The sequence below is a fragment of the Chrysemys picta genome, chromosome 2, assembly GCF_011386835.1.
Source record: "Chrysemys picta bellii isolate R12L10 chromosome 2, ASM1138683v2, whole genome shotgun sequence".
In the NCBI taxonomy this organism is placed as follows: Eukaryota; Metazoa; Chordata; order Testudines; family Emydidae; genus Chrysemys; species Chrysemys picta.
This window is the reverse complement of record NC_088792.1, coordinates 29,193,813-29,210,644: the sequence shown is the minus strand read 5'-3', so window position 1 is coordinate 29,210,644 and position 16,832 is coordinate 29,193,813. Positions and strand designations below refer to the sequence as shown.

The window sequence follows — 16,832 nt, the reverse complement described above, 5'->3', positions numbered from 1 at the left end:
CTCTCATGGTTTTCCATTGGTTTTGCAATGGAGCAAGGTTTGACAGTTAAGCTTTGCATAATATCATCGGCCAACTAGGGAGGTATGAGAGTTACTTCCTGCTTGAATGGGCCATCCCTGAGACATATTTTCCACTGGTGACTAACTTTTACTGCAAGACCATAAAGCATATTTTCAGAATAGTTAGATTATTCTTTCAGTATTACCCGTTGTAGTCCCTAGAGCTAGCTTGCCTTTATTATATTATGCCTTTATTATACTCAGCAGTAATGCAAGGAACCTACAGGACTATATCCTGTAAGACACTGGCTTCAGCAGTTAGCAAAAGGCTTGAGGCCTATGGACTTCGGCACGGATAAACAGCCCAACAGTAACCCCCAAGTTTTTGGCCTCTGGTGATGAGGGGAAGGTGACAATGACGATGATGAAGATGATAGCTAACATTTCAAGTTGTTCTGCAAGGGGATGGTGTGAGTATATGGCTGTGCAGATGTGCATTCTGTAGTATCTCTATGTACCTTACTGAGTTTGAGTGCTTCTGCCTGAGCTAAATGTATTAATAAACTATTTATAAATATGGAAGAGTTCCTATAGTGTGAGTGTTTCAACTGTGCAGATCGGGGTTCCCAACTATATAATAATTTGAATAATACTGGGCCTGATCTTTGGACAAGAACCCGGCAACCCTTGAAGTGATAACTGGGAATTCTTAAGCAATCAATATCATTATTACATAATCTATAGATAAAGATACACCATACATACATCTCGCAATGATTAAGTCTTGATTAAGTCACAAACTGTCTGTAGATACCTTACATGTCAGTCTTCATCAATAAATACCCTGTAAGATGTGTTGTGTAATGAGTTTGTCGGGCCTGAGATGAGTTGATTGCAAAGAATAGGGGGCTTCTGTGTCATGGAGACCCAGTAAGCTCACTAGCGTTTGTGCATGTGAATAAAGTTATGCTTGCGTTGGTAGAATCAGACCCTTAGTTTATGTAGCTATATAAACCTTATAATTCTCTGAAATGGTACCAAATGTTGTCTTCTGTAATGGAGTGAAAATGCATGGGCAACTAAAGAGGTGGAAAAAAGCAACATTTAAATTGTAGTAAGAGGCCAAAAAATATTGAAAAGCTAGGGAAACATCCCAGTGTGCAGCATGAGTCAAAAGGCTCGGACTTGATCCAAATGAAATTGATAGCAAAACTGCTACTGACCTCAGTGGGGAAGAATCAGTCCCAAAGTTTGCACAGAAGACATCACCAGAAAAATAAAATTTAGGAACCTTAATTGTCTACATCTGACATACATGTTTATATTCCACTAAAATGTTCTATGCTGGGAGCAGATGGAGTCTCAGCTGGTTGGGCTGAGATGCTGCCCAGTTTCTTTCCTGTCTAAAGTACAATACAACACATGTCCAAAGGTACTGGCCACGGTCAGAGACATGGTACTGAACTAGATAAACCTTGGGTCTCATCCAGCATGTCAATTAATTTGTTCTTGTGTTCCTAAGAGTGCTTACTATTCCAACCATGGCATTGGTGAAAAATAAATTCTTTTCTTATCACTGCTCCAGATTGAATTATCTTTTCTCAGTCAGTTATGGATTTAGAGTAATTCGTGTTAAATTACCGTAGGCACAGTCTTTGAAAAGCTCCAGCACTTGAATATCTAGTATCTAAACCATTTAATTACCTTTCATAATAAAATTTAAAACACAGTGTTGCCTTATAAATTGCAGCAGTCTAAAAACAGTTTACCTCTCCATGTCCTGTCATTATTAAAAGAAATGAGAGGCTGCACAGGGAGTTTGAAATGCAAGCTTGAAAGGAGAAGGAAGAGCTATCCAGTATAGACTGGTGTTTCTATTGGGTGAGGGGAGGAGAAGAGAAACTTATAATGAAGGTGTTGAGACAGACTTTTTAACTTTCAGCATCTCCAAGTTTTTATAGTGACATTTTTACAGCAATTTTTGTAATACAATGAATTGATGACAATTAGAGCCTCTTTTGTTTTTTTCCCCCCTTTATAAAATATGCTATGGTACAGAGCAGAACATTATAAGCAAAGATATCATTTTGGTACAGATTTTTATAGTTGACTTCATTGCTTGCTCTCTCTTTTCTCCTTCCTACCAATTACTGAAGATTGTTCAGGTCACTTAAAATTTCTCTGTACCTCAGTTTATCCTATTGGGAAATGGATAACGTGAGAGTTTATGGGTAACTGCACCTGTATTTTCCCCTTTGTGGTACACTCCAGGAGCTTCCTCAGGTTTCTACCCAGCTATCCCGTCTCTGGATAGGAACTATTCTTTCACTCCCCCTGACTGGGGTTTTAAGGCTGCACAGCCTCCTGCCTTACACTGTGATTTCCCCAGCAAGCCAATTTGCCTAAAACTGTGCCAGTGCTTTCTCTCTCTCTCTGGGGGCTATGAGCAATGTATTGCCAGCAGTTACAAGTTACCACACAGTTCTTCCTCAGCAAAATACATTTATCCTTAAGATAAAAAAACCAGAGCCTGAAAACTTATTCACAAGATGTAAATCTTCATCAAATAGTGATGCGCCAATAGTATGTAAACACTTTATAGCCTAAAGCAGTGTGTTTCAAACTTTTCTCACTTGCAGACACCTAAAAAATTTCAAATGGAGGTGCCGACCCCTTTGGAAATCTTAGACATAGTCTGCAGACCACAGGCTGAAAACCACTGGCCTAAAGCTTTTTTTCTTCTTTTAGTTCATCCTTTTCAATACATTGTCACAGGAGAACGTTGTAGCTGAAGAGTTAAATATTTCAAATTCCTGTCACTTTTTAATTTTCATTGTATGTTTTGTTCCTTCCACACTATGTCCCTTTATAGTGCAGTTACGTTATTTATGTGGAAACTCAGCTTAGAGATGTGGTCATCGGTTTTTCTTTCTTAAATTTCCTGAAAACAGTGCTTGGACCTGTGCCAAAATGTCCGTATTTGCTGAAAAGACAAGGGGTTGATCTTATGGCCTTAGACTTGAATAAAAGGAAACACCTGGCTGCTCAAGTGCTATGTTGAAATGTCAGAGTTCAGCTACGTGTTAAGGAGATTGCTTTGACTGATTTTACATTGCTGTGATGTAAACAGAAGTTGCATGGAAACCTATACAGTAGGATAAAACCATATTGGGTTTTATTTATGACTGTACGGAAGATGACATATTACACAATTTTAAAGTATTGATTACAAAATGAAATGCATCTTGGGTTCAGGTTAGTGGGTAATTATCTTAGCAGCACCACCTATCTCATTGCAGGTCATCTGATGTTTTTTTACTTCTCCAGTGCTGTTTTTAAGTAAGGTATGGAAAGCCACCTGAAAAATGTTATTTGTTATCATGCACTATTGTTCAGAGTTATCAGAGAAATAAGATGGCCAACTCAGAATCTTTTGTCAGCCCCACAACAAACTATGGTTTCTAGGAGCAGTAATCTGACTTTCCTAAAATGGTGTGGTGACCAGTTTGGCATGGATTCCTTTGTAAAGTGTGCCGAAATAATTACTTGGCAATAATGAACCCCTTTCTAATTGAGAGTGAGAACCCTGTATAGATTGATGAGTGACACTTGTTGCATATCAGGCAGAGCTGGTAGGCCTGGGCAATTGAATCCAGCAGTGGTTCCCAACTAACAACATCCTCACGGACAGTGCTTATGTTGTGGGTTGCAGGGTGAGGATCATGCATGGGAATGCAATTGAGACCATGAAAATATTAAGGTGGGGAGAGAGCAAGGAGGTGCTGGTTGTGATGTTGGCGGAGAATATGTTGGAAAGAAATGGAGAAAAGAGGACTGGCCAAAAGGGATAAGAAAGGGAAAGAGAGCAGAGAACAAGGTAAAAAGATTGGGTGAAGAGGACAGTGAGTATAAGGGGGATAAGCGGAGGGAAATATAGGAAGCTAAGGAGATACATAGAAAAGGGAGAAGGGAGGGTCCAGCCATGGGGGAGAACCTAATCACTGAGCTTAAAAAAAAAAAAATCTTTTATCTTGACAAGGAATGGGGCTTGATTTCAGATTTGCTTCGCTGGTCTGGGGATATGTTAGGAGGGGCAAAGATAGGGAAAACATTTTTTGTGGGCAAGATAATATTGCCTGACAGAAAGGTAGCAACCCTCTTTATGGGCTCTGAGGCAAATGTTTATATTGGGGTAAGAAGAATAAATGCTTTCTAGAGATCAACAGAAGGGCGGAAGAGAGGACACAGGATTGCGGGTGTCATGCTCAGAGAGAAAGCAGAAAGATTAGAGATGAAGTGCCCATTTTTACACTATGCTCAGGTAGTTAGCCAGAAGTAAGATTTATGAAGAATTGGTGGCAGAGGGAGATTTGGGGACAGGTGAGTTTGGGAGGGTGTTAATCTTGCCAAAGAAAATCGTACTTTCTGGAAGTTCACATATGTTGTGAAAGGAGGAAGCAGGTTGGTGCTGACTTAATTTGTGACCTGGTACCATATGGCATCGTTATGATTATCTTGGTGCATTCTTTTTAGAAATGAAGTTGCCACAGCAGGAAATGTGCCATTCTGTGATGCTTCCTGGGAACCTTTTCCAAAAGTGTAGCCTTTTTAAACGCTCTGGTCTAGAGCTAACTTGTTTAAATTAAACATCAATAGTTGGTTATTGTAATCACATGTAACAGTGGAAAGCCATCTACTGTCTGCATGGTTCTACATAATTGTTTTACAGTACCTAATTCTCCTATATTACATTCAGAAGGCTCTATTCCTGCACTTGGTTAAGTCTTGGGAGTGTGGAAGGGAAATGAATGAAAAATTTACAGCTCTCGACTTTGTATTACAAACTTGTAAAAGCTGCTTGTCTTATTTCAGTCCAGTAGAAACCAACTCTTTCTGATGCAAGTAGTCCTCACTCCAGTGGGGACCATTTGTGGGAATAAGGGCTCAAGTCTGCTTGTTGCATTGGGCAATTATAAACTTTTTAACGTATTGTAACTTTGTTTCTTCCTTTCAAGATTTGAACATGGAGTTCAACCCATCGGATCACCCAAGGGCCAGCACAATATTCCTCAGTAAATCTCAAACAGATGGTAGGTTACTGGATTTACTACAGTTTTCTCTTTTCAAATTATTTCTAAACTTTGCGGTAACCTATATTAAGTGGGGTTTTTTTTGGTTTTGTTTGGATTTTTTGCCAAGCTTCAGGAGAACAAGACACAACACTGGCAGATTGGTTTGGCTAAACATAATCGGCCAGATCCTTAGCTGGTGTTAATTGGAGCTATGCTGATACACACACTCTGAGGATCTGGCCTGGTGGATTATTGTTAGTAATTAATGCACAATAAGGTATGATCCTGTTTCTTTTATGCAAAACAATAAAATCTAAGTTGACTTCAAAGTGATTCTTACCTGTGGAAGGACTACAGGATCAGGCCCATAGTTATCGCCATGCTCGCTAATTTATTTGAATCCTAACCTATTGAATTAAATTAAGTGTCAGAAGGTTGTTAAAGGGTATGGGCCCATCCTGCAAACACCTGTGCACATACAGAAGTTGACACCTGTGAATAGTCCTGTTGAGTAGACCCCACTGGACTACTCACATGCATCAAGTCGTGCACATGAGTGGGTTCATGATTGGGGTCTGTTGGACCAGTCCCACACACTCTTATTTCACACAAGTCATCATTTGGACCCATGAATGTGCAGAGAGATTCACATGGGGCCTGAGGCAAAGCCCAGTGAAGTCAGTGACAGTATCTCCATTGACTTCAGGTAGCTTTAGGTCAGACCCATGAATAAATGGTTACAGAATTGGGCCCTGTAGCATGTTGACTATTACAAGTTCAAAACATATAATGGAGCTACAAATACTAATAACATGTAAAAGAACTAGTTTCTCTGAATGTAAACCTTTCAGTACAGTTGTCTTTCAGAACTAAACACAATGAGCCAGGTTCCCAGCTAATGTACATCCACGTCGCTTCGTTGGACCAATGGCAATTTAGACCAGCTTAGGGTGTAGCCTGATGTCTTCCCCCATAAAGGTTGAAAACTGTAAATCCCAGTTCACATGAGCTCTTTGATGGGTTTTAAAAACAAATCAAAAATATCCCTTCATTTTTATTGATCAGCACGGTTTGACAGTATCTTTTATTTGTCTGGGTGCTTTTAATTTTTTTTTACTTGGAGACAAAAACAACCTGATAGAAATTAAGCCTGTTTTTTTTTTTTTTTTTTTAAGCGAGCCTTTAGATGTAATTAGTGGAGTGGAAGCCACTTACTTTTGGCTAATTGAATCTACAATGTCCAGCTTGAGTGATGTTAGTGTTTTGTCAGAAGTAGACATGAATAATGAATACAAAGCATGTTATTTTCTATCCAAACTTTCCAAGCAACTTTTCTGTTGTTTGTTGTTACTATAGTGTGCATTCTCGGTGCTCCTTTTTGGGGGCATCTGAACTCTATTTTAGACTTACTGAGTAAATGATACTTTACTGAGTTTTTATTCAGCTAAGTGCACATTTGTATTTCAGAAATTCTAGTGACATCTTTTTTTAGTTTTTGGTTGTTTTCTGGTAGTTTTTGAAAATGTCATCTACAGAGAAGATGCATTTTAGGCCCTGATTCTGCAGTGGGTTATGTGTGGGTACTCTTCTGCCCTTGGAGGCCTACTGACTGCGTCTGCAAGATTGGGGCCTTAATTAAAAGGCAGCGTGGTAGAATGGGGAGAGGGAAAGAGCCAGGAACTTGTTGCTCTACTGTTGAGTTGCTGTGAGGTTTGGGTATGTCACTTAACCACACACACCACCCCTCATCCTTCCCTGGGCTTGGCAATCTGTAAAATGGGCATGGTGACACTTCCTTACATCACAGTGGTGTCATGAGGATTAATTAGTTAGTGTCTGTACAGCATTTTGGAAGTGCAAAGTAATATTTCAATGCTAAATATTCTTAGAGCTGGTTGAAATGGTGAAAATTTTTCAGTCATTTGAAAACATTTGATCGGCTCTAATTATTATAATTCTTTTCTTAGTGACTGATTTTTTTTATAATGTGTAGATTATGAGAAACTTTAAAAAATGACAATAAATTTACAAACTCTGATCGCTTTCAGCCCAGTTAATTGAGTTATGCAGCTTCTTCCAGTTCAGAGAAAAGGAAGGAATTTATTATTCTCACAAAACAGTATGTCAGCCTTGCTGAACTGTCTCAGAAATTTACCAGCTGAGGTATAAAACCTGCTCATCAACCTTTTGACTTGATGATGAAAAAACAAATGACCTCTTACTCGCCTGCCAAATGAAACACTGTCCTGCAAATACTACTGGGTATAGTGCCCAGAACAATCACATTTCAGTGGAATAAAGAACAGCAGTAAGCACTATGCCTGGTTGTATTTCAGGCCCATTGTATAAATAGATCAGCTATGTAGGGATAGGAAAAAAATTTCAGTAATGTTGCATGATGTCAAACTACAATATCATAGTTTATGTAGGGGGTAAGCAGAGCTAGCGTAAGATTTGTCAGATTCCGTAGGACCCTATATCAATGTTCAAGTCATGGTAGTGTACAATGCAGCTAAGAACTGAGTCTGTTTAAGGCCCAATAAACGTTAATCAAGGTGCCAAATAGTAGGCTCAGAGTACTGCTTATGCAAAAAGTCTTCAATTTTTTTCCTCCTCTTCACAGGGACTGTTCAAGGTGCTAAGCCTGGTGACAATCCTCCTAGCATGTTAGGAATACCACCTTTGATATCTTTAAACTTATTTTAGAACTCATTTAAAAAAAAAAAAAAAGCTTCATAGAATCATAGAATATTAGGGTTGGAAGAGACCTCAGGAGTCATCTACTCAAACTCCCTGCTCAAAGCAGGACCAATCCCCAACTAAATCATCCCAGCCAGGGTTTTGTCAAATCAGGCTTTAAAAACCTCTAAGGATGGAGATTCCATCACCTCCCTAGGTAACCCATTCCCATGCTTCACCACCCACCAAGTGAAATAGTTTTTCCTAATATCCACCCTAGACCTCCCCCACTGCAACTTGAGACCATTGCTCCTTGTTCTGTCATCTTCCACCACTGAGAACAGCTAAGCTCCAACCTCTTTGGAACTCCGCTTCAGGTAGTTGAAGGCTACTATCAAATACCCTCTCACTCTTCTGCAGACTAAACAAGCCCAGTTCCCTCAGCCTCTCGTCATCAGTCATGTGCCCCAGACCCCCTAATCATTTTTGTTACCCTCTGCTGTACTCTCTCCGGTTTGTCCACATCCTTTCTGTAGTGGGGGGGCCCAAAACTGGATGCAATACTCCAGATGTGACCTCACCAGTGCCGAATAAAGGGGAAAAATCACTTCCCTCGATCTTCTGGCAATGCTCCTACTAATGCAGCCCAATATGCCGTTAGCAGTGTGCCCTTGTAGCCAAGAAGGCTGACTCATATCCAGCTTCTCATCCACTGTAATCCCCTGATCCTTTTCTGCAGAACTGCTGCTTAGCCAGTTGGTCCCCAGCCTGTAGCAATGCATGGGATTCTTCCGTCCTAAGTGCAGGACTCTGCACTTGTCCTTGTTGAACCTCATCAGATTTCTTTTGGCTCATTCCTCTAATTTGTCTAGGTCACTCTGGACCCTATCCCTACATCTCCTCCCATTTTAGTGTCATCCGCAAACTTGCTGAGGGTGCAATCTATCCCATCATCCAGATAATTAATAAAGATGTTGAACAAAACTGGCCCCAGGACCGACCCCTGGGGCACTCCGCTTGATACCGGCTGCCAACTAGACATCGAGCCATTGATCACGATCTGTTGAGCCCAACAAATTAGCCAGCTTTCTATCCACCTTATAGTCCATTCATCCAATCCATATTTTTTTTAGCTTGCTGGCAAAAATACTGTGGGAGACCGTATCAAAAGCTTTGTTAAAGTCAAGATATATCATGCCCACTGCTTTCCCCATATCCACAGAGCCAGTTATCTCATCATAGAAGGCAATCAGTTTGGTCAGGCATGACTTGCCCATGGTGAATCCATGTTGATTGTTCCTGATCACCTTCCTCTCCTCCAAGTGCTTCAAAATGGTTTCCTTGAGGACCTGCTCCATGATTTTTCCAGGGGCTGAGGTGAGGCTGACCGGTGTGTAGTTCCCCAGGTTCTCCTCCTTCCTTTTTTAAAGATGGGCACTACATTTGCCTTTTTCCAATCGTCCGGGACCTCCCCGGATCACAGCGAGTTTTCAAAGATAATGGCCAATGGCTCTGCAATCAAATCAGCCAATTCCTTCAGCACCCTCGGATGCATTAGATCTGGACCCATGGACTTGTGCATGTCCAGCTCTTCTAAATAGTCTTTAACCTGTTCTTTCACTATTTAGGGCTGCTCATCTCCTCCCCATACTGTGTTGTCCAGGACTCCTCCCCATACTGTGTTGTCCAGGACAGCAGTGTGGGAGCTGACCTTGTCTGTGAAGACTGAGGCAAAAAAAACATTGAGTACTTCAGCTTTTTCCACATCATCTGTCACTAGGTTGTCTCCCCCATTCATTAAGGGTCCCACACTTTCCCTGACTTTTTCTTGTTGCTAACATACCTGTGGAAACCCTTCTTGTTGTTCTTCACATCCCTTGCTAGCTGCAACTCCAGTTGTGTTTTGGCTTTCCTGATTACACCCCTGCATGCTCAAGCAATATTTTATACTCCTCCCTCTGTCCAAATTTCCACTTGTAAGCTTCCTGGATGGCCTGTGTGTTGGACTGGAAACAAAGGGTGTGGGTACATGCTGCACACACTGAGTTTAAAGTGGAGGTTGTGGTTAATTCGGGGTTTTTAAAGTCAGCCACTGCAATAAAGTAATTTCCCCTCCTGTATTAGTTAGGGGAAACTTGATTGATTGCTACTTCAGTGTGTTGGAAATCCCCCTTTTCATTAGTTAGATAGAGCTGCCTCCTTCCTTCACTTCCATTAGGTCCTTACTTGCTAAATTCAACAATGCTGGTACAGTAATTGGCTTCAAAGGAAACCCCAGTTTATGGGATGAGCAGGAAAGAAACAGACTGTGCTGTTTTTATGTAGACCAGCCCTCCGATCAGGACCAGTCAATTCCCTTGTTCCTCTAACAAGAGGAAACGTAGCTTTATTCCTGTACTAAATTATTTAGGAACTCTCAAAACATGAGAGGCTTTGATTGATGTGTAATTATTAACCCAGGGATATTGCCTTTCATCCTTTTGAAGTCTACCATTAACACTGCCTATGCACATTGCACAAAGGAATACTAAGAGAGCACAATAACAAAAAAAAAAAATCATTTTTTCTCTGCTGTTTTAACCCTGGATAATTTATTCATTCTACTGTAGTAAAAATGCAGTTTTAACAATTTGAATGTGCTTGCAAAAATGAGAACAGGTTATTTTGCCTTAAAATTAAAAGAAAATTAAGAAATTTTGGCAGCCCTCCCATCTGTTAGAATGCCTGACGAAAACTACCCAGGACGCAAGTTTTGTAAAAAAGGGAAAGAAATGTAATAGAAAAATAAATAGGGACTTAGAGTCTGAACTTCAAAATTGTGATTCTAAGTCTGTTCAGCTTCATTTCATCTTAAACCACCATTCTTGAAGCCAAATACTTCAATTGTAGCTGTCTGTGGTACCAAATGCTAGTTAATTAGAATGGGGTCAAGTTCTACGGTTTGCACAAGAACACTTTACACTGCTTACACCACACCAATGCCCTTGGGCAGCCGGTGAAGAATTCCCTCTGCAGAAGGACACTCTGGTGGTGAAAAGCTGGCAGAAGTGGCGTTGACATCTCCTGTACCAGATGTCCTTATTCCTAATGTGAAGGGGGTTTGTTGTGGGTAGGATAGGAAGGAAGTGTGACAGAGTGGAGGTTTGCTGTGCCTGATGCTCCCCGGCATAGGTTTCTTGAGGGACCATACACTTTGCATCAGTGCTGGGCAGCCCAGAAATAGAGAATCCTGGCTGACTGTGGTCCCCCACTGGAGAATGAAGTTCAGTGAAGTTTACTTTCCTTTGGGAAAAGATGAGGAAAAAGATCAATCTGGGTCTTACAAGGAGAGAGAATCTGCAGAGTGAGGGGTGGGTCCGTGTCAGTCTGTCCAGCATTGGAAGAGGGTAAATGGCATGGGTGAATGAGCAGTAAGTGCAATACTTCGGCAACTAGAGAATCATACAATGGTGAGGGCACCAAATGATGTGGAGGGTGGGAGGAAGAATATGGAAAGAGAAGAGTAGGGGATCAGGAAAAGCCGATAAATTGAAATATTGACCTGGGGCTCAGAGGCGTGTCTTGTCACTAATTTTGTTGTATGACACAACATGCAGTATAAATGTAGCGAACACAGTTCTGGTACTAGATATTTGTGTGCAAATAAAGTTTTGAGAAAGTACAAAATAAATTTTGCCATTATGAAATTACATCTGTGCTTGGTAAAGTGTCTGCCTGCAGCTTGTGAAAACTATTTACCTCACTTACATTGTATTACACAATAAAGAAATACTTTGACCAGATGTTAAGTAACCAAATGATGGTAGATATTTTCTTAGATTTATTATTTACTTCATTGATGGAATAACACCCTGCTTGGAGCTTCAGAATAGAAAGAACAGTATTTCAGGAGAAGGACAAGCAAGCAGCTTAACTGCTTACTAGCCAATCAGAATCCCTCCCCCCTGTGTTTTGAAAACTGCACAATCAAATACACGTAGCAAACTAAGAGTGTTCCTTTATCGGCAACTCAGGGGGTGGGGGGGAGGGGCGCGAAGGGTCACATGACCCTCCCCAAAATGCTGGGGGCAAGGGGTAAGGCCAGCAGCCGGGGAGATGAAGGGGCAGGGCCAGAGCTGGAAGGGAAGAAGCGAGGTCAGAGCTTCTCTTCTTCCAGCTTCCTCTTCCAGCCATGTTGTCTGGTGCTGCATGCAGCGGCTGTACTCTCCCAGGCAGTCTCAGGCCACGCTGCTTGCTTGGGACAGCCCAGGCAGGCAGAGAGGCCGGAGGCTGCCTGGGAAAGTTCATTAGTGGTTCCACACATGCCAGGCGGACAGGAGCAGGGCTGCCCCTCCTCACCCCCCCAGCCAGGTAAAGGGGACAAGTCATGTGGGGAAGTAACGTGGGGGGCATGGCAAAAAGAAGTCACATGAGGGGGTCATGTGGGGGGCAGGGACGAGTCACGTGTGGGGGGTCACATGGAGAGGTCACGTGCCCTCCTTTAGCTGGTGCCCCCTTTGTGTCCCTCCCACTAGCCACCTTTTGGATGAGAAACAAATGTTTGTGACTTTTTATAAGCAAGCAATCTCATGTTAACAAGGTTGCACGTATGAATACACTGAAATTGTGAGTGTGAATACATGCAGACATAGAATCAAAATTTGTAAAAAGTCTTTAAAAAAAATTCTCGCATAGTATTCCTCCCATGGAGAGGAAGTGAGAAAAAGAGACTCTCACACAACTGATGCTAGTTGTGTCACTTAAGGTGCTTCTGGACGATGCTCAGATACCACAGTGGTGGGCGTGGTGTAAGAGAGAAAATAGAGAACAGAATCAAGCACACCATAGTGCCTTTAATCACCTATGGTATTAAACCATTATTAGTTTAATTCCACTATTTGGTTGTTATGTTACTGGTGTCCTACATGCAGCATTATCACAGCTGTTGAACAGAGCTCCACAGGCTGGCTAAGGGATGAGTTAATAGGAAATATATTGACAAAAATTAAACCAGTATATAAAATCAGTTGTAACAAGCATTTATCTCACCATTAAAGTTTATTTTAGCTTGCTCTTTTGCTTGTAAGCTTTTTGTCTGATAACTGTGGGCCTGATCGTGCAGCTATTACTCATGCGGAGTAGGATTTACTCATTGAGTAGTCCCATTGACTCCAGAGCAACTACTCAGCATGAGTAATGGCTGCAGAGTTGCACTAAGTGATTTTTGGAGGCAGAGTTCCAATGCATGCAGTCTTAGTGAAATATCCAAACAGATGTGAATTTTAATCATCCAGCACAATGCAGAATTTAAATGCCTTTAAGTGTCCAGGTATGTGAGATGTTCCTTCTGTGCTCAAATAATGAGTGAACTTGATTAGTGCGATAATGATGTTACACATAGATACCTTCCTACTTTCCATCGTAAAATGGTGTAACAGAAGCTTAACTGAGACAAAATACAGTCATATAATATTTCTATTACATTTTATGTTTTTGCAGTGAGAGAAAAACGCAAGAGTCTCTATATAAACCACGTAAGTGAAAATGTCTCCCTATGCGGCTTTATATGTTGTCTATATTATGCAGAACTAAGAATCTTTGTAAGTAAATCCCTTGCGTGTGAGAGAGTGTAATGTTGCCCCTGGGGACTGAACTATGGACCTTAGTATGTAAAAGCATGGGTCTTTACTAGTTGAGCCAAAGGACCAGTTCCATTAGCTTGGAATTAGTAGCATTCACACAAACCTGTATATGTGGCATAACCACTAGAAGGGACAGAGAGCCACACTGTGTTAGCATTAGTTTGTATTATGTGGCGAGTCTGTAGAATATCACTGTTATTTTTGAAAAGGGCTATTAAGGTCCAAACTGATGGGATGCATTGCAGAACATATATATAATGTATGGTAAATGTTAGAGTAATATTTATATACTCTTAATATTTATCCTATACCTTTTTCTTACTTCTATTCTTTTCAAATGAATACATTGTGGGGCTGCTGCCAGTGACATCAAGAGCAAAACTCCAGTTGACTGTGTTAGGGACAGGATCAGGATCTTTATTATCGTTCTTTGCATTACCTTAGCACCTAGGAGCTTTATAGATCAAGAATTATCACAATGTAATCAGCAATATTGCCAACCCCAAATATTCAAAAATCATGAGTCAGGTCCCAATAAATCATAAGATGTGTAAATAACATAAAATGGAGAAAGCAGCAAAGAGTCCTGTGGCACCTTATAGATTAACAGACGTATTGGAGTGTGAGCTTTCGTGGGTGAATACCCACTTTGTCAGACCATGCATCCGACAAAGTGGGCATTCACCCACAAAAGTGCATGCTCCAATACGTCTGTTAGTCTATAAGGTGCCACAGGACTCTTTGCTGCTTTTACAGATCCAGACTAACACAGCTACCCCTCTGATAAAATAGAGAGGTTCTTTTTATATGTCTTCTGGTTTCTGAGCCATTAATGTGCACTTTGGTCACATTTTCAAGTTTTTCTCTACCACCATGAGGTCTGAACATTTACTTTAAAAAAAGCCAAAAAACAAAACAACCCCTGAGTTGCTTATATAATCACAAGAGCTGAGGCTTTAAGAAAAACAGAGAATATGGCAAGGCTCGTGATAAAATTGTGAGATTTGGCAACACTGGACCAACAAATATTTTTCTCCTAAAATACTAGTTTTTATTGTTTACCTGCATATGAAAATAGTTTGCATTGAAACTACCTTTGAAAGTCATATTATAAAAATGCACTGTAGCGGATTCCTGTAAATTTACCAATATGTGCTGAATAACTGCCAGCAAGCACATTAACCCAAAACATTTTTTCTTCTTTTGAGTTCTCATTGTCCAGACACAACACAGCTAACTGTCTCCTGACTTGCTTTGCCACTGCATCACTCACAATGGGTGGGATTCTCACCCCTACCCTGCTACCCCAGGCCTGTTTACAACCTGTAAAAGGGCTAAAGTAGAATAAAGGGGCTCTAAAAGCCCATCCCAGCTGGAGGAGAATTCCTCTGGTAAAAATGAAGAAGGCAGCCTCCGACTCTACATACTTGCCACTATTGCTGCAACTTCACTGCCACTGTTAGTCGAGCAAGCTTTGGTCTAGCTAGATCTTGGATATGTCTAAATGTGCTGAAGCCACTCCTCCCAAATCAGTGAAGACATATGCTTAGGAGAGAAGCACAGTATCTCGCCCCACATTTTGCCTTTACAGTTACTGCAGAACCTTGCCAAAGCCTTGAGAGAGATCCTTTCTCCCCCACTCATCCAGAGTGTGTTTTTTATATTTATTTATTTATATATGTATGTGTGTATGTATGTATTTTTCTGTTTTTTCCTAAGTTTCTTCCTATTTTATATTCCAAAGAAGAAGAATAAAGAAACTTTGAAAAATGTGTGGTATTCATTATTAAAAGGACTTAAAAGTGATCCTTTTAAGGCTGACTGCATGCTCCAGGGGTTTTTTATGATAGCGTAAGAGTATAGTGCATGACAAACCATCAAATCTATGTGGGACTAAGCAGCTGCAGCAGGACAGGATGATGTAGAGCCTGAAAGATGGAATATTTTGTTACGGTAATTTACATGTCCTTATTTCCCTTCTTATTGATGGCATTCAAAACGTTAGATAAAATTCCTACAACTCGATCTTTTTTCAGGCTAAGTTAAATGAAATTAATTTACGAACTCCAGGTGTATGGAAATTAAAGATTTCAGATAACCTCTGGACACCAGTCAGGTGATTTTCCTGCGTAAAATATCATTTCTGGCTAGAGAAGCAACTGCTTGACACTACAATGTGGACAAGTCAGTAGTACTGTGTCTGTGCAGTATGCATGTGCAGAAATTGCTTACGGCTAGGCTTGTTCAGCAACTAGGCAAATAAATAAAGAGGACGAAAGATTAACAGGGCCCAGTGATCCTTGTGCTTGAGCCCTTCTTATCTTGAGTGCAACAGTGACTTTCAGTAAGAGATCGCTAAATAATTAATATCAGATCTGCTGAAGGGGATGGAGAGGGGAAACCTGGAAGTGGTCTTAGCAGCTGGTTCATTATTGACAGCAGTTTTGAGCCAGCTGTGCTGGAGACTTGCGAACTCAGGATTCCTAGGCAGAGCCGGAATATCCAGGATTGTTCCAAGACGACGTGTGCCAACATATTCACCATGTTCTAAATGCTAAAGTGTGCTTAGCAGTAACGTTTTAAATCATTGAAAAATAATCACACTAGAACTAATGTGAATGTTTCAAAAAAACTGCCATCCCCTTTACCAAGCTGGATTTTACTTTGTTTTATCCTCCTGCTTATAGTGTACTAAGTTAAACGGTGTTACGTGGGCTACTTGCCAGACTTCACTTTGACCAAGAGGTAAAGCAGGAGACAGAAATGGTGGAATAAAAAGGCTACACAGAGGGTTAAAACTGCTACTTTTATGTAGGGGAAGAAAAAGTGTTTACTAGGATTCCATTAGTGCTTAAGGTAGTCCTCCCTAACATAATTAAATATCAGTGTTCTACCTTAATGTATTTTTACCAAATCCCTATTGTAAATTGGAAAACTAAAGTATTTTCTTGACAGCTGTTCCTTTCTTGCTGAAAAATTCCCCTACCTACGAGTTTTTGCCCTTATAGATGGGTAACCACTCCATAGGAGTTAGCTATGCTTCATATGCTTAAGAACATAAGGGCCAAGTGGCCTTAATGTTCAAAAGTGGCCTCTGATTTTGGAGATTCCTCAGCTGTGGAGTGCTGAGCTTCAGAAACTCAGGGCTTGATTTTCATGGGCACTGAATAACCATAACTCTAGGGTTACCATATTTAAACCTTAAAAAAGGAGGACACTCCACAGGGCCCTGGCCCCGCCCCGGCCCCACTTCAACTCCACCCCAGCCCGCCCCTTCCCCAAAGGCCCCCCCAACTCCGCCCCTTCCCCTGAGCGCCCCACATTCCCCCTCCTCCCTCCCAGCCACGCGAAGCTGCCCGAGCGCTACCGGATTCACGGTTTGCCGGGCAGCCCCCAGATCTCCAGACTCTGCGCCCCCGGCCGGGCACTTCCCCAGCGCAGCCAGAGCCCGGGAGGGGAA

General features: G+C 41.2%; 1 protein-coding gene across 3 annotated transcripts in view; it reads left to right on the top strand.

The window, feature by feature from the left end:
* Positions 1-16,832, top strand: part of CCNY (cyclin Y) — a 210,989-nt gene that overhangs the window by 133,256 nt on the left and 60,901 nt on the right. For all 3 annotated transcript variants that reach the window (XM_005291014.5, XM_065582845.1, XM_005291017.5), the window contains 2 exons: positions 5,016-5,090; positions 13,230-13,264. In XM_005291014.5, the coding sequence (XP_005291071.1) occupies positions 5,016-5,090; positions 13,230-13,264 (110 nt within the window). The remainder of the gene's footprint in view (positions 1-5,015; positions 5,091-13,229; positions 13,265-16,832) is intronic.